Here is a 25,231-nt window from a genome sequence, read left to right as displayed (position 1 = left end):
TTACAAGATCTGTTTATCAATAGTCCTTTGCATGTACTTAACTGGCCGTTTCATTGAGCTTGGTGAGTAGTGTGGAAGATGTCAAAAATTATTATTTTGTTTAATTTTGCTAATATTGTACCCTTTACACTGGACAACTTAGAAAATTCAAGCTCAAGAATTAATAGAAGAATGTCAAGAAGGCTTTCATAAAAGCTGCCATGGTAACAACTTCTGTCTTAATATCTGTAACAGATGAAAATCAGACCAATGCCCTTCTTAGTCTCCCTTTGCAGAATGCGAAGTGATCTGGGCTGTATCAGATCAACGCAGTTGTTGGTTTCACTCCTGGAGAGCATTTCCTAACAGGAATGGAAACATCTTTTCTGGTTGTACCAGAGGTTTGAGGGAGATGGGTATTATTTCAAGATACATAAGCTCTTATGGCAGTGTTCAAGAACTTTACAGCAATTAACTTACAGTTCCAGAACTTAATTAGTAGGTTATGTAAATTCCTAAGCAGTGATGCGATGTTAGCTCAGTATTTTACACCATGAGACACTTGCTTCCTATGAAGTGGCAACAATTGCTGTGGGATCAATTAGTCAGTATTGGTAATGAAGGGAAGTAGAAGGTATGCAAGAGCTGTTGAAATAATTGAAATAAAATACATTCAATTTCTTGGCAATACTCAATGTTTACTGGAAAATTTTCCCTATTAATTCTCTGCGAAGAAGGTGAGGGTATGTTACCATTAGGATTTGAAAGTTTAATTGTCTTGATATGGTATTATAATGTGACGTTATAAGTATTCAGCAAAAGCTAAAGTTATACATAAATGGGGGAGCTGGTATTGTTTACCTCACTCATTAATGCTCTCCCCAGGAAGACAGAGATTTAACCTCTGTAGTCAGGCATGGGCAGTTCTTAAATCTCTTTCAGACCAATTGTGAAGATTTTTTTTTTTTAATAATACTATGCTAATTACTCAGAAATTATGTTCCAGCATTTGTGAAATTGAGAAGATGGGTATGTCAGTAAAATTCAGAAGTCATGCCTCTTCGTCCTCAAACAGATGTGATAGAAATAGGCCTGGGCTTAATGTAGAGAATGAAAACAGCTGCAAACCCAACAGCTTTCAGCTGGGAAAACAGGTGAGATACAAAGACAGCGGATGACCTCCATCAGCAGAAAAGTAATACATAGAAGTTGGAATCTTGCAAGCATTCTTCTGGCCTGAATTTGCTGAGGTCAACAGGTTGGCAAGATGAAATATATGAAAATACCATTTAACCTTCGCTTCTGCTCTTACGTAGTTTGTTCGTAGTCCTGCTGCTGCACCTAAACATTAGGATGAGCAAAGTAGATGTTGAAGAGGTGACACATGCTACAGCAATCAAGATGACTTCAAAGGGAAGCCAACAGTAGCTGTTGGTAAAGATCTCTTCTTTCACTCAATTTCCATTTTCCTTTTCTTCAGCTGAGACTGTTTCACCTCAGAGCAACAAAGGCTCTGGGCTCTGAGCCAAAAATATTTGGAACTGGAAATTATCCTTCAGATTTTCTCTGCATAAAAGCAAAAGTCCTGCTTTTAAAAGACCTAAGACCGAAATGAAATCACAAAATAAAACGGGAATTACACCTGTGGTGCATTTGGGCAGACAAAACTGTGTGATATAGTGGATACTGAGTTCTAAATCAAATTAATCTTTTTTGATCAGGTGTCTAATTTCTGCCTATCATGACAACCTGTGTTCAAATCAAATCTTTTTTATAAGTAGGAAGAGCTGATTTAGACGTGTCATCACAAGGATGAAGCGTCAATCAAATGAACATATTTAACTGCCTAGACAGTCCTCATGGTTAATCCGATTCAGAGAATTTGTTGCCATGCTGCCACCTAGTTGAATTACCTAGAAACAGTACTACTCATTTCCAGCCCTAGTCTTGGGTTTGGCTTCTTGCATGGCTTTTGGAGGAAGGGCAATATTGTTTCTTCATCGGTGATGTATCAAGTGCAGCATCATTGAGAGAAAAATACTTCAATTTTTCTAAATCTCTCTCTCTATATATAAAGCCAAAGGTGAAATGGAAACTTCTGTGGTTTCTTTGACAGCTCTTCGCTGGGGATGGGGGGGTGTTTTTGTACAGTGCAATATTTAGTTAGTGTGTGGTGCAGCAAGGAGGGGAGTCTATGAAGGAATTCATACTAAGCTCTTTCTTTATATAAAGCGTGGTCTTACTGAAAATTACTTGAATACCTCTATAGAAAAAAAAAAAACAACACTTTTTTTTTTAGGACTGAGGATATGATTGAACCAATGATAGTGCTGTAAACCTGGCATAAAAGGGTATCCTAAAAGGGAAACATTACTTCCACTAGGGTGTTGCAAACCTATTCTCCTTTGCATAGCAGGAAAAAATTCAGCATATGTTTAGGGGACCAAGTGTTGTATTTTCACGACGTTAATCCTTTTGAGTATTTTTTTGTTTTGTTTTGAGAAGAGATTTGCAAGTATTCTTCCTGCAGAATCATTTCTCAGTGGTAAACCCTCAGCTGGTAAGTTGTCATAATTCTCTTCCAATTCTACACTGAATTATTGTACTTAAGACAGTTAAGGACTGACATTTGTCTGAAATAAAGAAAATGTTTTTGTAGGAAACACCTGTATTGCTGGGTGATTATTTCAAACAGTGATCTTTTTTGCCAAAGAGAAGTAAACTAAAGGGGAAGTGATAGGTGGAAAAAAGGTAAGGGAAATAAATATAGGGGAATCCAGTTTTGGCCAGTGATCTCAATTTGATGTTTGCATAACTGAAAACAGGGCTAAGTGCATCTGCAGTTCAGTAAATAGTAAATCCTGTGTTCATTATTTCCAGTTTTAGCTTCTTTAGAGACCTGGATCCTTTCTGTCCTCTGCAAAAGAGGCTGCTGTGTTTTTGGAAACAATGGGCTATTTTCAGAACTTACATAATAAACATAGCTTGACTGAATTCTGCACCATTTGGGAATACATCCCAACATATAACTAATTAATTATCTCCCTCACTCTCCCCTTCTCCTTTTGTTTCTGGTGGGTTTTGTTTTTGTTTTTTTTTTTTTAAATAAAAACCTTGGAAAAAATCTGATTATGTGGTCAAATGTGATTTTTCAAGTGTGAGTCTGGATTTAATTTGCATGCACTGCTCCTAAATGCTTCGTAATATTTGGAAGAATCCAGTTAAATTGTGTATGGTTGTCTATATTCTGTTTCTTCAAAACCTTGAATTAAAATGAAAGGGTTATTCATATCCTCTTATTTGGGAGTGAGCATGAAGAACCTTTGATTACAGAAATTCAGTAAATTTTTATAGAAATTACACTGAATAATAGGCAACAGCCTGGAAGTAAAAGTTTAAAGAGTTATTCAGTTTTTGAGAGGTAGCAGTATTCTAAATTGACGATGTTTTTCAATAGTTTTGTTCACTGCTTAATACATTAAGATTGTTGAGCAAGATGGCAAATTGAAGGGAAAGCGAAGGCAAAATTTCCTATGAATATGTATGCATTTTTCAAAATGTAAGTCTGTAAATGGAAGTGTCTAAATCTTCGTTTTTGTATGTGTGCATGTTTCCCTTATCTACATAATTTTTGTATATACCTCCTGCATTCCAAAACCTGGTCCTGCTGCCTGCAGAACTTGTAATTTTTAAAGCACTTAAAGACGGGACTCAGTTTCAGGAGATATGATAAAACTGAAATTTAGTAGAATTTGATATGTTAAGGATTGTAAAAACATTTGGAGAAAAACAAGGCTATATATTTGGAGTAGAGTATGATTTATTCCCAAATCAGTACATTTAGGAGGAGCATAAGATTGCTGTAGCGAGGTCAACAGTCCTTTCAATGCTCTGAAATGCTGTCTGGTAGACGTAAAATTAATTGCTTAAACATAAGTGGAAGATGTGTGTAATCACAGCTCACAAACATATCGAGTTATGAAGTGCGCAGCTTGATTTTTAGATTTGCATAAAAAAAGTTTGTTTTTTTTTTTTTTTTTACAACTGCAGATTAGCTCTTAAGGCTGATTGCTAGAGAGGAAATTCATCACAGTGTGTGGTGAAAAAGGGCAGATGAAGAACAGTTAAAGCACTGAAAGCACCAGTATTTCATGGTGGTAAGCCTCATCTCTTGCAAAAGAGTGCATTTTACTGCTAGAAGGATGGTAGCAGCTCAAGGGGCAGAGATATGAAGTGACAGGTCACGAGATAGATCATCAGCTCCTTTATACTGGGTCTGGGATGTTCCAGAACTATTAATTTGGCTTTCAGAAAAACCATGGCTTGGTTGTATAGTTTAATCTGCCCTTGGTTCCAATAACCGTCAATTTTTTCTTAATTGTTGCAATTTATTTTTAAGCAATGATTTTGTTGTGTTTAAAAAACACTGTCAGCCGAAATTTAGAGGCTTTAACTGATACCGTAATTAATGCCATAGTTATTTATTGAGCTGAGAAAAAGCTTTTCTGTGATAATTTTAGCACTGTATATAGTTTGTTTCACCATTGTGCTTATTTTTAGTAATTCCCAGCATATAGTAAAGAAATTGAGAAATATTAGTATGAGGCAAGGCAAGGATTCTTACTCAGAAATAATAGTAATTTTTAATTTAGTGTAAAAAGAATAGCAAATGTGTCTTAAGGCTGTGAATTACAGTTTTCTTTGTTTAAAGAGATTACAGTTCAGCCTCTTTAATTTAGACAAGATTTGGCCAGTACACGCTTTATCTTGAGCTGAAGGTGTGCGTTCTTTAGTCACGGTGATAGGGATCACGGTAATGTGTCGTGCTACCAATGAACATTCTAGTTGAGGAATTGGAGTTTAAAGCTCTAGGTTAAGCCTTTGTTTTGAAATTGCTAGAATTTGGAAATACCTGCTGTGCTTGAGGATAGAATACATACTTTGGTAATCCTCTCTTTTATTCTGTGTATTCTTAGGAGAGAAGTGGAGAATTGACAAGAAAGTAATCTTGCTCTCTAAAAAGGAGTAGGGATTGCATGTTTGGAAATTCTAGATGAGAGAGGTTAACTTTCTCTTACCCCTAATATTTACACTGAGGGTTATTATCTAAAGGCCATCAGGTGAATAATTAGGTAATCGGATATTGGTTTGTTTTGATGAGGTCATCATAGTTTTAAAACAAATATCAATCAAAGTGTAACATATGTAGTTTGAGGAGCATGTTACGGAGATACAGGCCTTTGTTTAATTTCTTTTTTCCTCTCCTGTGTTGTTTTTTTTTTTCCTTTTTTTCCCTTTTTTTTGAGAATGGAGCTGCTAATAATTGTTTCAGTGTACTATCTGGTGTTGTAATGTATCACTGTTGGCTGCAATGCATTTTTAGGATGGATTTTTTAATCTATTTAGTGGTTTCACACAGCATTCTGTGTAGCAGCTTAAACTGATGTTTCAGGAATAGCTGCCTGATGCCTTTAGGAACTTTAGTGGAGTGGTGGACTAAAACAAATAGCAGCAGTAACCATATTGGACACCTTATAAATTCCAGGGATTGGGATGACTTTCATCTAGTGATTTCCATTCTAAAAAGCCCTTCTTTGTTGTCTCCCCGCACTGCTGTAAATGTTTACACTGCTGGTCACAGATGATGAGTTTTACTGCAGTGGTTGTACATCAGCCACATTCACTGTAGCAATTTGAACTGCGTTGAAGTTCACCGAGAACAAGTTCTGTGGGATGAATTTGAAACCTGCGAACTAGAATGTAATGGGACTCATGTTTCTCCTGACGCTTCCTCAGGGCTTTAGATAGATGTGGTAAACATTTACACTTATTCAGATTGTCAAGTAATTAGTGTCAAGTGAATTTAATTGTTTGTATTTTAATATGTCGGTAGTTAGTGAAATGCCAACTTAAATTATCAGGAATATGATGTTAGATAAGCCTTAGCTTTTTATGGATTGTGTTACTGTTTCTGTTTGGCAAAAATTATCTGTAATAATAAAGCTATTAGATATTCATTATCCTGCTGTTTTTAAATATTACAAATTTCTGTTGTAAAATCCTACAAATTGAGGAATTGTGAACTGTGACAAGAAAAAGGTATTGGTGAGGCTGAGTAGAGCAGGACTTTTCTATGATGGTTCCGCTTCTGTAGGAAACTGATGCGAAATGTCATGCTTGGGGAAAAAGTAACAAAAGTGAATGTGTAAGACTATGCACATGAGAATCTTACTGTGAACACATGCAAGCTTCCACACCGTCACTGGCAGATGTAAATGTGAGCTAATCTAAATTCACTGCAAATTAATTTTTCTTTAGAAATTGTGCTTTTGATTTTTTATTTTTTTTTTAATTCAGCCTTTGTTGTTCTTTTACCCCCAGATAAATTTTTGATTGTCAGGTTTTGCTAAAGCACTAAGCTGGGAATGGGGAAGGAAGTAACCCACTACTAGCGAAGGGCTGGTGTAGATAGCGATTAGAGAAAAAGGAAGAAGAAACCTCAGTGACACTTTTTCTCTGAAATGCTAATTCCTCAGATGTGATAAGTAATGCTACTGCACACATAGAAAGACCTGAGTCTTATGTTAATAATTAATCTTAAAATACGAGAAGTCTAGAGATCTTTCACCTAAGACTGCAAAAGGGCAGAAAGTGAGTACAGGTTTGTTGAGTAAACAAACTAAGCTTGTGGAAGGGGAGGCTAATCTAGAATGGCCCAATGAACATGTGGAATTTACGAGACATTAGATTGTAGAGGATGGAAATTGTGCAACTTGCTATACTTCTCTCCTGCCCGGGTAGAACTGGGAAATGGGGAGGTTGGAAGAAGGGACAGGCAGCTGCTTCTGTTCCCTGAGTCTGGTTTATGTAACACAGAAACTTTTACTGTAGTATTATTTAGTGCTCTGCAGCAGCGTTGCTTTGAATCATGACTATTCTTAATGCTAGACTAACAATTCCACAGGACACATTAATTAATCCCTGGACCTGTCTGACAGCTGCAGTAAGGCAGATGTGATTTTTATGCTAAAATATTCAATATATTCAAATTGCTGCTATATAGCAATGAGAATGTAACATCTTTTGATCTCTGTTCTCTTTCCAGATTTGGCAGTCTGAACTTATCAAACCACAGTCATGGTGTGTGGTTATTTTTTGTTTAAAGTTATCTGTTAGAAGGCAAACAGATGGCTTTTAAGTGATATGTCTGGATTGATAACTTTAACAAAAACAGTTGACATCTAACATACCTAGATGCTGAATCAAAGCTGTATGATGGTATTGTTAAACTATTACTTTCTGATAAATGATAGGGTGGTTGTTTTGAACTTACTTAAAAAATTAATTTTAGAGATCATTAACAAAGTCATCTACAACTTTTAAATTATCTGTCTGCTTGAATGTTCCTTGCCTTACCACTGTATGTTAGCCTTTTAAACATACCTTTTAATCTCTTCTGCTCTGGGGGGTACTTTGATACACCTAAGAACAGGTGAAAATTTTTATTTGCATGCACATTGACCAAAGCCTGTTTCTCTCTCTTTTTTTTTTTTTTTTTCTTTCCTTTTCCTGTTTTAAAATTCATTCCAGTTTTGGGTGAATCCAGTTTCCATGAATTTTTCACGTTGGTCTGAGTATTGCAAGTAGAAATTAAAATCTAACCGCTTGAAGTTTTCATTTTGAAATTGTATACTAAAACAATCAATTTATGACCTGGTTAAGTGATCATGACTGGAATGTTTGAAAAGAAGGATACGTTTCCAGTCTGCTTCAATGTGATACTAAATCAAACAGGCGGCTCAGGGACAGATGAGCTGCTGGTTTGAAAGGTAAATGAAATCTGCACTGCATATGTGAGATGCAGTGGTTTTAATGTAGCAAGCTCAGCCAGAAACATCTTGTAGCATATTCTGCCAGAAACAACTCTACTCAGACATCTGTAAGCATTCCCATTGATATTTTAAGTGCTAGTTCGTGTGATGTTTAATCTGGAATGGTTAGAGTTGTGGGACTTGTTCTCTTCTTCCCCCTCTACCTTTTGAATTGTCTTCTTTTGTCTTTTTAGTTTGCTTCTGATCAAACAAGATGATCTTTGTGTTATGTGTTTTTCTGTCTCAGCAGGGCTAAGACTTTCATGACAAGTTCTGACTGCACTCTCTGCTTCAGTGTGCTAACTGAAAAATAACGTCATTGAAATACTTCTGAAGGGAGCTCTTAGGTGCAATATTTTGTAGAGGTTTGGAATGTTTTAGAATCAAAAAAACCTGGAGATCCAGCCAAGTCATAGAACCTAAAGGAGTCCAGAGGAGGGCCATAAAGATGATCAGAGGGCTGGAGCACCTCTCCTGTGAAGACAGGCTGAGAGAGTTGGGGTTGTTCATCCTGGAGCAGAGAAGGCTCTGGGGAGACGTCATAGCCCTTTCAAGTACCTAAAGGGGCCTATATGAAAGCTGGGGAGGGACTCTTTATCAGGGAGTGGAGCGATAGGATGAGGAAGAATGGTTTTAAACTGAAAGAGGGGAGATTTAGATTAGATATTAGGAAGAAATTCTTCACTGTCAGGGTGCTGAGGCCCAGGTTGCCCAGAGAAGCTGTGGCTGCCCCATCCCTGGAGGTGTTCATGGCCAGGTTGGATGGAGCTTTGAGCAGCCTGGTCTGGTGGGAGACGGCCCTGCCTCCCCGCCCAGGGGGTTGGAAGTAGTTGATCTTTAAGGTCCCTTCCAACCTACACCATTCTATGATTCTATTTAAAAAAAAAAAAAATTAAAAAATCAGTGAGCTCTCCCTATTTAGAGTGCTCAGGGAGTGAGGTGATACAATGAATACAGTGGTATCCAGGCTTAGATATTTGAAGAGGTAATTTACTTCAGTTCAGAGGCAGTATTGCTGTTATACCCTTCAGTTGCATCCTCTTTAAGCAATAGATTGTGCATATCTTTTTAGTATAGCTCTTGAGATTTTTTTACTAGTCTTGATTTTTGAAATTATGATTGCTAAAACTAGTGGTGGAATGTGGCATGTGTATATGTCAAAGAAACTAAGAAATACTAGACAGACAAGAAAATTTGCAACTGGCAAATTATTTTATGTCAATGGTCTCAAAGCTTTTGGAAGCTGTCACTTAACACAAATATACATTCTTGCCAGTATGTGAGAGTTTTCTGTAGTATCTACCACAGTCTCTCATTTTAGGTATTTAATCAACTGTTTTTAGGATCTCTATTTTAGGCAAGTCATGGCTCATAATTACAGACTGGGTAAAATGCTTGCAGACCTGGTATAGTAGATTTTAGCTAGTATAGGTAGTAGCTCACTAATATATTTGGGACTGTATGGTGAAGTTTGAGTTTCTCAATATCTGGGTATGTTGAGGTTGTAATAAGGCAGATTTAGTAAAATCTGCTCATCTTGTGACCTCTTACCCCTTCCCCCCCCCCCCCCCCCCAAAAAAAAAAAAGTAATCCATAACAAATGTACTGTAAAGGCACTGCTGGATTAAAAAAAACCCACAATTGTACAACAAAAAAAACCCTTTTGCTTTCTTACTGTTTTCGATCTAGCAATACAGTTATCTGGTTTCCTGTTTTCCATTTACGTTTGATGGTTTGTGTCCTTTACTTTTTTCCACCTCTTTGTACTGATGCACTTGCCGTTTACTGAAATCTATGTGTGCAAACTGTAAGAGGTTGTTTGAATAAAATTGTTCCCCTATGAACTTAAAAAACTAAATAATGGGAACCTCTAATATCTCCAAATTAATGTGATAATTGCAGCACATGTAATGCCTGAAGTGCAAGAAGTGAAAATACTATCAGGGGTTAACAAAGCACATAGAGATTAGGAAATTGGATTGTATTAACGGGAGGTCAGATTAAAGTTAGCATAGTTCCTTTTGCTTTCATGATACTGCAGTCTTTTGTGGATTTTGGGGTCTTTGTTTCAGTATTGGATTTTTTCCCACCCTTCTGAAATTTAGGTACCTATTCCTGTCATATTTTGGCACTAGGAAATAGATATAATCAATAACACCCCCCTGCAAAATACCATCTTATTTTGGTTGATATTTAACCTTTTTTCCAAGCAGATGAGTTTGACTTTTACCTAGAGACACTATTGCAATGTCAAGGAGTACATTTTTTTTGTAAATTCTGACTTCCAAAAATGATTTTAGGAAAAATCATCTGTTTTTTCCCAGCTACCCACTTCCTTTTTAACAGTAACATTTCTCTTGCTTTCTTTTAGTGATTTAAAAGGGAGCAAAATTAACAGGGATTTGTGGAGGACCAATGTAATACTTTGTGATATCTACCTATTGCTATCTATCAAAGAAGTTTTCTGAATAAATTAATGAAATGTTACCTTCTTATTGTCTTCTGAATAGTCCTTTTACATACAGGGTCTTCTACCAGCTGCACTGACACAAATGAGTAATACAGTCAGATTTAAGGAAATAATGATCCCTAAAGTTTACTGAACTCAAAAGGTGTTTCTCAGGAACTCCATCAAATACTGAATGACAGGGTCACGCACATGTCTTTTAGAAATTTTTTAATTACTACAGGTCAAAAAATACCATCCTTTTCCTTGTGCCTTCCAGTCTGTCCCAGACCTGTAGATATCATTTAGAGCTTTCTCCTCTTCTTAGTGCATGGTGAGAAGGAGGGAATGTGGAAGAGAGTGATTTGCAGCCCAGTCCTGGGTTAGGTCAGAGCAACCCCGACGTTCAATCTCTTAAAGATCTTGGCTCAGTGAAGGAATAGTTAAGCAGTGCAGTCCTGTACATTACAGTCTCCAAATTATAACAGCCCTGCTGATCCATCACGTGTTGTGGTGTGACCTTTGTATCTGGGCTCATGCAGGGGAGTGCTGGCCATGCAATTCCTCATGCTGGAAATATTTCCCATGGGGATGGACAATGATATTTATGGTCTTGCAGAGCAATTACAAAGTAGATTGACAGAATTTCTGACATATGTTTTCATCTGGGTCCTCAAGGTTGAAGTGAATTTTAGTTTGCAGATTGACCCGTGTTAGAGTGTCTTTGCAGTTTATCGCCTGAGGGCAATTGTAGAATCTTCTGGCCCTGTGCTGTTGTAGAATCTTCTGGCCCTGTGCTGATAAAGATGACTCAGACACCCTGACTCCCAGTATTGTCCCCACCTAGGACTTGTTATCTATACATTTCCTCAAGGCCACTCATTATTTTGTACTCTCTCCGTCTCTCACTCTCGTTAGTCTCGTTAGTCTTTTACAGACTGATGAGCCTTAATGGCTTAAATCAATCCATGTATGGAAGATGTTCTATACTTTTTTGGTCATCCTTGTTGACCTCTTCAACCCTTTTCTAAATTTCCTTTTATTTAGAGAGAGAGAGGTTGAAGGGGAAGGAAATGGTCAGAACTGGGCCCAGAATTCAGCCTATCAGACAATGTATATTTTATAGCTGACTTTTCCCCCCTAAAATAGTTACTTTTCTACATTTTGGATTTCCAATTAATTCTTTTGTCCTTTCTGTTTGTAATGTGCAAATGTAACAGGTAACAGATCTGACAGAATAAGGAGGGTCATTGAAGTTGTTTCTTAGAGTTTTTTTCTAAACAGAAAGTTCAGTTATTCTGCCTTGAACAAGGAGAAGCCTGCTTCAGCGTGCTTTTAAAATCTGTGCTGCCCTGTTTACACTGGAACTCTGCAATGTGCTGGCGCAGGGGGTAACATCTGTGCTAGCCTGAGCGCGTAAAACCTTGGGAGTTCCAGCAGGAAAACAGAGGCTGGGAACTCTTCACAGGCATGCCGCTAATTTAATATGACATCGTTTGGTTTATAAAACATAGCTGTTTCCTCTGGCGAGGGAAAGGATTTTATTTCCAGTGTGACGGTGAAATGTAATATGATTATGGGATAAGTATGTGAACACTTGTGGTAGTGAGTTTGTCTGCTGTGAACTAGTTATTTTGAGTGCTAATTGCTCTGAGCTGAATGTTGATACTTTTTATAGTGTTTGAATCTACTCAGTGATACAGTTCCTTGAAAATCAGATACAAGGGGGTCTTGTAAAATATCCTTTTTAAGAAGTTGAGGTTTATTTATCACGGAAAGTATACACATATTTAGAGAGAAAGTGCTTGATATTAAACTGCTAAAGGTAAAACATTTGAAGATCTCTTCATTATCCTGAAGTTTTAACATAAACATTCTAGTTACGATTTCTCAGCTGTCATAAAAAATGGAAGTCAGGCTTATTTTCTGAAAGAACCCTCATAAGGGAGAGACTTGCATGCTTAGAAAGAATAAATATTTATTTTTCCCTCATCAGTTCCTGAAACTCTGTTTCTTGCAGTAGAGTTGATGTAAAAATAAGCAGCTGTGAATCTTGTTCTCTTCTTTGCCTGTCTCCATGGTAGTGAAGTATTTTAGATTGCTATGTCCATCTCAGTCTCTGTAACAATGCCATCCTTTTTTAATACTAGCTATTTTTTATCCTCAATGGTGAGATTCAGACAGTATACAGGCTTGTATTGTAGTTTTTACTCTACCATGTGGTAGTTGGAGCATTCTGCAGTGTGTCAGAAAAAGAATTGACTGGTGTGATTCAGACATATTTCTGGTCTGATTATTTTGTGCATATAGAGAAAAAGGTCAATCTGTTTTTTTTTTGTTTGTTTGTTTTGTTTTTTTTTTTTTTAAGATGTAGGAAATAAAAAGGGGGAAAAAAATCTATATTGGAAGAGCAGAGTTTCTTCCATGAAGATATGAACTGTGCTTCAAAAGTAACATGTAACTTCTGTCAGATTTCTGAATTTAGGGAAATCATAAAATAATCTGAATAGACTGCCCAGGGAGGTGGTTGAGTCACCATCCCTGGATGTGTTTAAGAGACGTTTAAATGTGGTGTTGGGGGATATGGTGTAGGGGAGAACCTTATAGAGTAGGGTAGATGGTTGGACTCGATGATCCCAAGGGTCTCTTCCAACCTAGACAATTCTATGATTCTATGATTCTAATATTCTGGATGAACTAGTGAGACTCTAAATATCGTATCTCCTTTTGCTAACATACAACATGGAGTGTTTAAAAAGCTTGACTGATGGATGCAAGTAACACAGGGGAAAAAACAGTTGTTTTAAGAGACCTGTAGAAGATATTTATGGTCTCCAAAGTAATGAAAATATAGTCCACAATTCAAGGAACTTTAGTTTAGTTAGTAAACAAAGTTTATTGCAAAAATATGCAACGATGGAATAGTGAAGCATAGTGAAGCATTAGATACTTTTCCCAGAAGCCATATGGGCCTTATGTGCAAGGTGATATATAGACCTCATAAGATTTTTCTTTTTTTTCTTTGTTACTTTTTTTTTCTTAGCACAAAGAAGCATCCGTTATTGGATCCATTATTGAATTGTCATCATGTATCTGTTACGTTCTCTTTCTCTTTAACCTGCCCTCATGAGTTGAAATTACTGGCTTTTTAAATACAAGATTTCAGAGAAACTCTGATTGGATTTTTAACAGTATTCACTAAGAAAATGTCTTGGGGTGTGTTTAGTTAAATTTGATCACTGCCTTTTTCTTGCTATGCCTTTATTAGAGTTCTGTCGACCTTTTATAGTGACAATATCAAACAGGCTAGAAGTTGACTTGTTTCTTAGGCACTGGCAGAAGCCAAACCCTAGGTGCTGCTCATACTGCTTAAACCCATTTATATATAGGTAATAAGATACCTTTTAATTTGTTCAAGATTTTTACTCTTTTCTAGCTGTGCTGTAAAATGGTTCTGGTTAGAAATGATTTGTGAGATACAGAACTGGGAAAGAAGGATATAGAAAATTGAGTCTAAAAGAGATCATGTAATTAAAAATTTAAATTTGTTTCTAACATTTCAGATTTTTCTTCTTGCCTGCCCTCCGTGTCGGACTGCAATGATTCTCTTCAGGTAATGCCTCTTCCTTACTATGTTTCTGTCTACTTGCATAATGTATTTTAGAAATTAATCACAGCTGAAGTCATAAAATATTAAGATATATATCCAGTTGGAAAGGCGTATTGGTTGGATTGAAAACTGACACCCTGAAAAGGGTCAGGGCTTAAATCATGGGTCTTGAGCCACATACCCTTGGTTCTTTTGTACTGGTGGTTTTGGCCTCACTTGGCAACATGGATTAGCTCAGTAACAGATGAGAATGCAGGCGTCTTTCTATGGATTAATGTATGGGCTTGTGTAATTGATGTCATGTCCCTTTTACCTTTTTATTATCCCCTCTAAAAATTAGTGGCTGGGATTCATTGGAGGCAGTGCATACAGTATGGGTTTAGTTTTAAAATTGTGGATATAAGTTAAATAGCGAAGGCAACTTCTTACTGACTTGGGTATTTTTCAACCTATGCAGTCTTTTCTAAAATACTGCATATTGTTACTAACTGTAGGAACTACGAGAGTTTCTAACGTGCAGGGAGCCCTAACGGACTACTGCAGTAGAGTCCAATAAGCAGCTGAGGGGGGTAACTGGTCTCATCGTGGGGAGGGTGATGGGGCTTCCACGCAGAGTGGTAATCAGAAGTGGCTGTAATTGCCACCGTGACAGTTAACTTCGCTCTTTCTTGTCTTCGTTTCGGCAGTGACTGGTAAAATGATGCTGGGGGCATGCTACGTGAACTGTTTTGGAACTGCTACTGTCTGTCCGCAACTTTTTCCGGCTGTTCCTTATCTGGGCAGGGAGCGGGCTGAATACAGAGATACTGTGTTAACATCTCCATCTCAGAGAGCGTGAAAAGCATGCCTGGTGTCCAGGAAATCCTGGATTTACTTTGCATTTGCAAAAGACTGGTTGTAGAGTGGAGGCCACAATATTTGTTGTTTTGCAGAATGAGACTTTTTGTTTTCTAACACCCTGACAGCGTTTAAATTACTTTTGAAAAACGGTTTTAAAATTTTGCCCTTTTGCTGCCTTAAGCTACTTTTAAATTCCTAACAGTTTATGACAGTTAGTGGTTGTAGTCTGTTTAGTCTTTACTTTGATATAAAGTAGACTGAAACAGTACTGATACTGTTTTTTGTTCTTGTGATGCAACAGTGGTTCAGAAAAAGATGGCTGAAAGCTATACAAAATACAGTATTAAAATGCTACTTTCCTGCCTTATTCTTTGCTTAAGACTTGCTGTTGCATTTTGACAAATGTAATTATTTTATTTAACAGACTTCCAAATTCCTGAAGCTTTACTTTGTATGTTTATAGAGTTAGACAGGAGTAAAAGCCTTTATCAAATAGGCTATTTTAAGCTCCGAAAGACAAATGAACGGCAAAATTCCAGCTCTTTAGCAGCTTGCATCATGAACAGGATTAACACAAACGGGCAGTCCAGGCTTTCTAGGAATCCAAAGCTCATTATAGAAAGAAGTCCTACTTTAGGAAATTATTTAAGTGTGTATTTAAAAAGAGGGTTTTGTCCTGGTTATTGCATTTAACAGGGGCTTTATTCAGATTCAAGCCAAAAGAATTTTCTAAAATGTCTTGCTACCTTTTTTTGAAGTGATACTACATAAAATATGTGAAAACATCGCATTTTACTTCCATCTCTGAAAATAACATCACATGTCTTTTCTAAGGTTGCAGATGCATATGCTGAATGGGGCCCTCTTGGCATTGCTGTTTCCTGTTGTTAATACACGCCTGGTGAGTATATTGTACTTTTCCTCCTCCTTTTATTTAGAAATCTTTTATTTCTAAATTATTTTCTTTGGAAAGATGTTAGGCCTTTGCTTTGTTTGGCCTTTTAAAGTTCATTTTACTAGGCTGTAGATTCCTGGTACAGGTTGCTACAATGGAGCCAAAATACTAATCTTGGATTTTTTTGTGTTTGTAAATCAATGTGGAAAGTTAACACTGCTGTATTCTAAGGGTAGAAAAAACTACTTTGTCAGTTTCATCGTAGCCTTTAAATAGAGGGGAAGCTTAATGGCTTTGAAAGAGGCTTTCATAGTTTAATGGTGTGGCCTGTGGTCAAAATTCAGTTTCAGGCTTTTCAGACTATATATAAGTGTAAGATTCCTCAGGCATGGAAAATGCAAAATGTTGTTGGTGGCTGTCACCCCCTCTCCCCAAGATTAGGCACAGCGAGTTTCTTTTTTCCATCCAAGTTTTCAAATCTGCTATAAAACTCCTATCTCCTGGATGAAAAATTAGCCTGTTGATGTCCCCAGTAAGATTCTTAAACCTGTCAAGCGTTAACGGTAAGAAAAGTTATCCAGAGTTTGAGCCATGTGAAGTATTTCTAAGGATTATTGTTAAGAGCTGTTATGCATGCACATGTAGGGTGTGTATGTACGTGTATACATGGCTACATGCTTTTTCGTTTTTTGTCATTTGACTTATTTGCAAAAATCTGTTGTTGCAGTTATTTAAATGTCTGTTTCAAGATGGAGCTCACTTGAATTTATCTGCTTCCATGTTTACAGTGTCTGGAAAAAGTACTTGTATCTATATCAATATAGCATGTGAATTAATGATACTATTAACAAAATTGTCGTGGACTTCAGATTCCATTACAAATCTTGTTAGTAGCCGTCCCTTTGCAAATCTTCACTGTCTTAATAAGATTAAGTATAAAAATCTGCATCTGTGTTGAACTTTATGGGTGATAGGATATGTTGATTGGCCACACTAGTAGCTAGGAGACCTGAAACCCGACAATTTTATTGTTGGATTGTAAATGGTTTCTTTTTTTCCCCTCTTTAAGACTATAAAATTTTGCACTGAGACACAGTTTAGTTACTAGAAAGAGACTAATACATCTGTAGGCTTTTACTGTTAAAAATAATCTTCTATAAAGCGTGACACACACATGAACAGGAGATTGGATCATACTTTTCAGATTTCAGTGGATTTAGTAGTACAATAACCCTAGAGTTCTTTCAAGATTTACATTGCCCTTAATCTGGTAACTACATATATTCTTTTCCATACTATAACAGCTTATGTGCAATTATGTTTTAATAAAACTTGAGAGTGCTGAAGGGGCATCAAATTAATAAAACAAGTGTTTTTTCCTGATAAGGAGAACTCTATTTTTTTATTTCAAGCTATGTAGTTTTTAAGTAACTATAAATGTTAGCATAACAAAACGATTTTTCTGTGTAACATTTTAAGGATTAAATGTTTAAATCCTTAATAAATCATTAGCTTGTATTTTCTCTGCCGTTGTCATAGATCTCATTCATATTAGGGCAGTGGTGATTAAACAGGAAAAATACAGACTACTTATAAAATTTTCCCCTAAATTAGGGATAGAGGAGCCAAAGGATAATGTCCTAGAGCAAGTATTTTTTTGAATAAATAAAACTTAGGATATTTTTGGCCTAACAGATGCTTGCTAGGCTGTTCTCTCTCCAGTGTTTCTTCTGGCACAAGATAATGTGGGTGATGTTTTATAGCACTGCCGCTTTGACCCAGATTCTCTCGTGATAGGCACGCGTTCTGCTCTGCAACTGTCATTGTAGTTGTTTACACTGACATTGTCCTGCAAGCAGTAAATCTCTCTTAAAACTCTTAATATCTCTTAAAAAAAATTGCAATGATTTTGTCTGTGCTGTTTACTCTGGTTTGTAGTATCTAAATTAAAAACTTTTGATTCAGTCAAGAATTGTTGTGTTTCTGTGCCTCAGCTTTTTAATTTCAGTTTTATGATGTTTTAAGATAATATTTCAGTGTGTACACGTTTCATAAAAAAAATTGTATAGTTGTGTCTGAAAACGGTTGTAATATGTAGTGTGTGGTACAAAGAGTATGAAAATTTGGTGACCTAACCCAACGATTAATTCAGAAGTGAGGAGGGCGATGTTGTCTGGGGCAGAGAGGGTTCTCAGGGTCAGTGGGAACAGAAAAGCAGGAGGCTGTTCCCTCCCAGCACTGAGACACTGTACCAAATCGATGTGTTGCCATAAGCACTGAAATGCCTTGCTGTTACCTTTCATCATGTAAAATGTGTTTTATCCCTAGCAGTTATTTGATAGTCATCTGGATGTTGTCTTGTTGTAGGTAGTTTTTATTGTCCTCAGCTGATATTCTCCTAAACCTCTCTCTTCCCTGTGGATTGCCTGTTAGTTATCTTGCAGGCAGCAGATGATTACTGGTGAGCTGTAGCTCTTTTTGGAGAAGTCCGCTAGTTTAGCAAGTTCAGCAGTAGGCACGTACCTGCTAGCTAGCAAATTTTGTATTGTTATGGAGATGAAAGCAGTGAGATGCAGGAGAAAATACTAGATGTACAGTTTTATTTGTACATATCAATAATCTGAAAGGGGCAAGAGGCAGCAGATATAGAGTGAAAGATAGTCATTACTTCACCAGCTGATGGATGTTTGTTTAGGAACTAGTGGGTGTCAGGATTTTGGTTCAAAGTATTAACCTGTTCAAAGTAATTTCCAGAACACCTCTTGCAACATTTTGTGGCATAGTCTGTAAGGGACATGTATTTCTGCTACCAATTATGTTACTTAAGGAATCGTAAGTATTCTTTTTGTATATATAATTCAGTGCTAAATTATCCTGAAAAAGAAATTTTTGGAAGCTTCTAGCATAATTTAACATTTTCAATTTCCTTGTAATTTTTTTAGGACCTCAGTCATTTCAAAACTATTCTTAAATATTAGTCTGTTGCCAGTGGAAATGGAGAGTTGAAATATTCATTGAAACTGCAGTAGAAAGTTTCTACCTTCTATTGTTTTAACCTTTCAGTGATGCTATACTCATTAAAAATCTTGTTGGACTGTAGTGGGCATCTGGGATAGTGTTCCAAAAAAAATGTAGCGTCAAAGATAAGGTCAGTCAATTCTGTCTTTTCCAAGGAAATATTTTCCTGCCTTGGCATGATGTCAAGGTGCCAACAATTAAGTCTTGAGCAACAGATGCACCCGCTTGTATTTATTTGGCAACTAAATATTCCAGTTATTTGCTACATTACTTACGATGTGCTGATGGAGTTAAATTTTGTGCATTGGAATAGTCATTGGATGAAGACAAAACAGTTTGTTTCTTACTCAGTTAATGTTTTTCTGAGTTCTTATTACCCTTTCAGAAATAAAGACTATTTTAATTTTCTCTCATACTTTTGTTCCTTTCTCATAATGCAAATCATTCTTGGCCAGCATTAACAATTCACATGGAAAACAGCGTAATCTTTTATGGCCCTTAAGTCAATAGAGAAGAAGATGCTAAGGGAGTCAGATTGTTAGGTTCCCAAGAGGGAGCCTAGAAAGGTATAAGAGGATATACAGGAGTAGAAAGATTTCTTTTTACTCTGTATTTGTATTATATGGAATACAGCGTAGGTCCTGATAAGCTACCTGTGTGAGTAAATTCATTTAACTGCCACAAAGACTCCCAAGTGTTTGGAGAGTAACTGGTTTTGTTTAAAATTTTATTAATGCAATATGAAAGTTCAAAGGAAACTCTTTCCACTGGTTTAAAAGTGGGTTTTTTTGCAAGCTGATGTCCTGAAAATGTTGATATAGATAAAGTAAAAAACAGGACATGTCCCAGAGGTGTTGGATTTGCTGTCTCTGCTCACACAGCTGAGATGGTGCAGTTTTTATGTTTCCAGAAGCTGCTATATTCTATTATTAGAACTATTTGGCTTGAGAGGTACGCTTTCTAAATCTGTTTTAGGAACAGAATCATACTCGGAGCAGTATTTACAGTGCACTCTGTAGATCATTGCCTGCTGCATTTCTGTTGACTGTTAAGGTAATAATTCACCGTACTAAATAGTTTGCCCAAAATGCCTGTGCCTACACAGCAAAATGGAATAGGTTATGGTAGCACATTATGCTATATCAAAACTGGCTTCATCTACCTGGCAAAAGGAAAAATAACAGTTGCACACCGGGGGCTGTTGACAGATTGTGCTTTCGTTGCTGGTAGGTGCTAAAGCCAAGGTTTCTGCATCTTTCGGCCGTTACTTATGCTGTGTGCATTAAAATGGTATGGATGTGTAAATGGAGTCTACAATCACACTTTTATTTGGTAATGTGAATCTACCTTCTGTTGGTGGTGATGAATAATCCTAATATTATCTCTAGAGGAACAGGAAAAATACTGTTTCTGAAATTGGTATTATTTACCTCATATAATTCCTGTTTTTTTAGATTTGACTCTACAAATGTCTGATTGTGTCCATTGTGTCATTAATGTGAGCTGGTTTGTATAACCAAATTGAGTGACGAGAAGACAGTGGTGCCTTTTTATGAGGCACAATAAACATGAAATATAGTGTTAGTCAAATACTCAAAACACTGATTAAAAGTCAAAACAAATGCATTCATTTGAGATCAGCAGTGCACTGAACAGTGCCATTTCCTGATTTTCTTGGTGAGCATCATCTGTAGTGACAGGCCAAGTGTCATGGTTTAACCCCAGCCAGCACCTCGGCACCGCACAGCCGCTCGCTCACTCCCCCGCAGTGGGATGGGGCAGAGAATCGGAAGGGTAGAAGTGAGAAAACTCATGGGCTGATAGAGACAGTTGAATAGGTAAAGCAAAATCTGTGTGCAGAAGCAAAGCAAAACAAGGAATTCACTCGCTGCTTCCCATGGACAGGCAGGTGATCAGCCAGCCCCGGGAAAGCAAGGCTCCATCACGCGTAATGGTGACTTGGGAAGACAAATGCCATCGCTCCGAGCGTCCTGCCCTTCCTTCTTCTTCCCCCAGCTGTATTGCTGAGCATAACATCTCATGGCATGGAATATCCCGGTGCTCAGTTGGGGTCAGCTGTCCCGGCTGTGTCCCCTCCCAACTCCTTGTGCCCCCCCAGCCTACTCGCTGGTGGGGCGGTGTGAGGAGCAGAAAAGGCCCTGACTCTGTGTAAGCGCTGCTCAGCAATAAGGAAAACATCCCTCTGTTATCAACACTGTTTCCAGCGCAATTCCAGAACATAGCCCCATGCCAGCAACTGTGGAGAAAATGAACTCTGTCCCAGCCAAAACCAGCACAACAAGGAAAAAAGTGTCTTAAGACTTGTCAGAATTTGGGTATGTCATGAGTTGGAGTCCTGGGGCCTCACCCTAACTGGATCTTCTGGAATTCATACACTAGTGAAAATGCAGTCGTGTTTCCTGTTTTGTTATGTTTCTGGTCCCTTCCGCCCTTGTAGCAGGATATTATTTCTAGTCCTGTGTTCTACGGTGTCTTCGCTCTGCAGACTGTTAGCACAGGAGATGCTCTTGTATAAACTCTCATGAGTTCTACAGCTCATGCATGCTAACACTGCCTTTGGTAGCAGGTGCGGATTCTGATTCTTTCCTTCTGTGTATATGCCCCACCCTAACAGGATTAAGTGAAAATGAGAACTAGATAAAATTAATCGATAAAACTCATCAATTCATCATACTTTAAGGGAATTATAATTCCCTGCGCTGACTGGATCGTGTAGAACAGCTGGGAGGGTGGATACTGGTTGAGACACCTACTTGAAACAGATTGTTTATTGGGACTAATCAATATGCATTCATATCAATTACAGACAAGTAGGTGTATGGCAGGAAATCCGAATGAAACACTCTGCTCCTAAAATATAAGGAAAAGGAATTGTTGCAAATAAAATCTGGGATGGTGCCTTAGACTGTCATGCAGATGGGTGACAGCCCTGTTACTCCTTTCTTTCAAGGGGCTTTGCTGTCGACACTAATGCTGATATTAACCTAAACTTTTTTCTCAGTCTACTTTTTCCCAGTATTAAAATAGATGGGAATGTCTTTTCTAATCTATGCCACATGTATATGCTGGTGCCTGAGCTGTAGAACTGCCCAAATAGTGTACCGATAACTTGAGCGTGGGTCAGCTTCTTGGGTGTTTGCCAGTTTGGATGTATGCTGGAGAAATGAGTCCTGGGCAGACTGGAAATAGTCTGTTTTCCAAATGCCGCTTGTGTTTGGGTTTTGTGACTTTTAAGTCTTCATGTCATTTTTAGACCGTTCTTCTAAGCTTTCCTGGCAGCTGTTTCTTCTCTGCCAAATAAATAATTTGCTATCACAATCCTAAATGTGCTCAAAGTAACCAGTGTTATGTGGGCCTAGTAGCTGTTTGCCCCGTGATTTTGTATTGTATATCTTTATATAGGTTTCACCTCTCTGTTGTTTAATCTGTTCTGTGGTCTGCTTTTCAGGTAAAAAGAAAAACTAATGCTTCTGGTTTATTTCTTTGATTACTGACTGTTTAGGAAACTAGTTACTGATCATAGGTTATGAATCTGAGTTTCTGAGTATGTCCACGAAGGTGGCTGGTACAGAATGACGTTTCATGTTTACTAGAGTTTGTGCTAGATGTGCTACAGAAAAGACCAGAACCTGAGAGCTGAATTGCTTCTATTCCTTTTCCTGCCATACTCTGCAGTCTTTGTAGAGGATGGTGGAGGGAGAGCTCAGTACAGTGCTTGAGCTGTTGTTGCAAATATAAGGCCAAGGTATAAATAATTAACAGAGGGAGGAGCACTACTTTCAGAAGACAGAGCAAAGCGGTACCCTCCAAGCCAACTGAAAACCAACTGCTGTGTCTAAGTGGGTTTAAACTAGTTGAAATGAGTTCTGTGTGCCACACTCTAGGCGAAAACTCTCGTCTGAATATCTGACTTTTGGGCTCAACTCTACTGCTGTCTTGAGATCTCTCTAAAGCTTAGTGCAGTCAATGAAAAGACCAATTGTTTCCTTAGGACAGTAGGTGGTTTAAGTTAGGGCAGCAAGTACGTGATGGGAGGACTGCTGCTGGTGGCTGTGACTCCTCATGCTCGGCGATGTAAGGGTGGGCTCTAATCCTTCCTGATACAGTTTGTCCTTTCCACGGTCTCACAAGCCATGTAGGCAGCTGCTAGGACTTTAGCTAGACTAGCAGAGCTGTACATAACTTACCTGTTCCTGGGGTGGAGGTCTATTGCCTGCTTGCTATTCTTGGTGCTTGCCAGAGGACCTTCAGTGTGTGTCCAGGGAATGTGGTACTTTTGAGTCTGCATCATACCCGGCTGATGTGGGGGCTAGAAGTACCCATGGCTGCTTTGAGCCAAACTCTTCCTGGAGGAACAAAATGCCATTTATTTTCTAACAGAAATTTCATTACAAAATTGAAAAAGTAAATACTCTGAATATTTATTTCCAGAGTACTTTGTTAGCATGCTTTGATCTTGTATGTTAGAGGAGTTGCGTATGTCAATATTACTTTGGTGTGTTTTGAAACATGTATGATTTTATACCAGTGTTAAAACCTATGAATGGATGAAGCAGGTTTTCTTTGCCACAAGTAAGAGTCTATAAAGGCAAAAAACTTACTTATTGTATTGTCTTGAGTAGCAGAGTAGCCTGTCCTCTGTATTCATTCATGCTGTTATGGGAGCCTAGAATATCAGTTAGTAGAAGAAATAACTAATTTGTCCTTTTGTCTTCTGCCATTAGTTGTTTTAAGATTCTGAGTAAGGGAAACAAGGTGAAATGCAGGAAGAGCCATGCTGGCAGCTGGTAAGGGAGACAGGAGTTTAGTACAAAAAACCCCCAGCAAATAAATTGACAATTAATATAGAGTTCAGAGGAGCCTATCTTGGTAACAAATATCCAGTGATTCTGAATCTGTCTGGGGACAGGTGTGGTTGAAGAAATGTACCATGAGCATCAGTGGTTTGTTACTAGGGCAATACCGCTCTTGAGAGCGGCTGCTTGGTTTCCACCGGGGCATCTGACAGGAGAGGACAAGTCTCTTGGGGCTTATGAAAAGGGTCTACTTTGGAGCTTGTTGAGTCTGGGTTTAAATACACGTGGCCTTCACGGGTGTCTATGGTCAAATATTATTAGAGGGACCGACTCAGTATTTTGATTTACTTTGTTCTGTAAGCGTTGCTTTGATTTTCTTTAATTTCTCAAACTTTACCACTTGCTGAGTGCTTACTAGTTTTCACGAAGAGGTTCTTTAAATCCAAATTGATGGATGGTCTCTTCTACCTTGTCTTCACTTGCAGTTTCTCTTTCCATATAAAAGGTATCTATCTGTGAGTGTTTTATTGATAAAAAAATTTATAGACAAGACCTTTAGAGCTAGATGAGTCAATTGCTCAGTGCAACTTTATAGTTCCTCTTCTGTTTGTTGTAGCCTGGCTGTACAATTTGAGTGCTTGGTTATACAGAAATTCTGCTTTTGCAGCTCTATACCAGGAAATAAATTTGCATAATTAGCTAGGCTTCAGAACAAGCAATCCTTCATGGTAAAAAAAAAAAAAAAGATGTTTTGTTTTACACACAAAAAAAAATATTGTCAACACTACTGCAGTCAAACAATGGTTACTCTGTTCTCAGAAGTGTCCTGAGCGTAGTGTTTGTGTAACTGGCCCTCACAACTCGGCGAGTGTAGAAGCCTTTATGAAATCACAGATACTAAACAGAGAACGCTCCTTGGCAGGAGTGAGTGCCTCACGTTGTGTTGTTTATAGCCAGAGCTATTGTTTCTGAAGTGTGCCTGTCCAGCTGGGAGAGGTGCAGCTTTTTCTCCAGTTAGGAAAACTGCTTTAGCCTCTTTCCAAATAATTTTGATTCCCTCACTTTGCCCTCTTGTGTTTTTCAACAAGGGACGGCAGAAAGGGTTCAGATTCAGGAAACCTCTCAACTTCCATGAAGTTCTTGCTTTTGCATACTATTATCTTGCTTGGCTTTATGTTTTGATACAGAATACTTGGAATGAAATAACCCAACAGATTGCATGGAAGACTTTTTTAGCTTAGTCTCTCAAGAGTTGGCTGAACATCTTGGAGGGTTGTGGTCAGGACACTGATAGTGTTCAGCTGGGGGATACCAGGACTAGCGGAATCCAGCCATTGGTTTTGGCATCTTTTACGTTCAAAATAGGATACAAGAATTGTTGTTGAATTTAAAGATCATTATATTAATTTCCAGCTATTTATTGACTGCTATTTAGGAAGAAAACCAAACTCTGTTTCAACCTCTCTTTACTTCTGCTGCTGTAGAAATTTTTGTAGTTTCTCTTTCAGCGCTGTGACTTCAGTGTCTCGGAACAATAATAGAAAAGTAAGGCTTTTTTCTTTTTCCCTTTACTTTTTCTTCCTGACAGACAAGCCACGATGGTAAGGCTTGCGTCTGGATTCACTTTAGCCTGTAGAGTGGTAGAATGCGTCTGCATTTGAATAAAAACTAATGGCTTTGTGTTATTCCTGTGAGATTTCATACTTGTGTGGTGGTATTGTCCAGTTTTCACTTCTGAAAAATAATGGAAAAGTA

General features: G+C 37.8%; 1 protein-coding gene across 2 annotated transcripts in view; it reads left to right on the top strand.

Moving 5' to 3' along the window:
- Window positions 1-25,231, top strand: part of TMEM164 (transmembrane protein 164) — a gene marked incomplete at its 3' end in the record, with an annotated part of 42,597 nt that overhangs the window by 1,194 nt on the left and 16,172 nt on the right. The window contains exons 2-3 of one of the 2 annotated variants that reach the window (XM_082488089.1): window positions 13,860-13,909; window positions 15,581-15,647. The exons of the other annotated variant lie outside the window; for it this stretch is intronic. Of the exons in view, the coding sequence (XP_082344215.1) occupies window positions 13,860-13,909; window positions 15,581-15,647 (117 nt within the window). The remainder of the gene's footprint in view (window positions 1-13,859; window positions 13,910-15,580; window positions 15,648-25,231) is intronic. 2 annotated transcript variants of the gene reach the window in all.

This window comes from Vanellus vanellus, assembly GCF_965231255.1.
Source record: "Vanellus vanellus genome assembly, chromosome: 10".
Taxonomy (NCBI): Eukaryota; Metazoa; Chordata; class Aves; order Charadriiformes; family Charadriidae; genus Vanellus; species Vanellus vanellus.
Note: the sequence above shows the minus strand (reverse complement) of the source record. Positions and strands in the feature narration are given on the sequence as shown.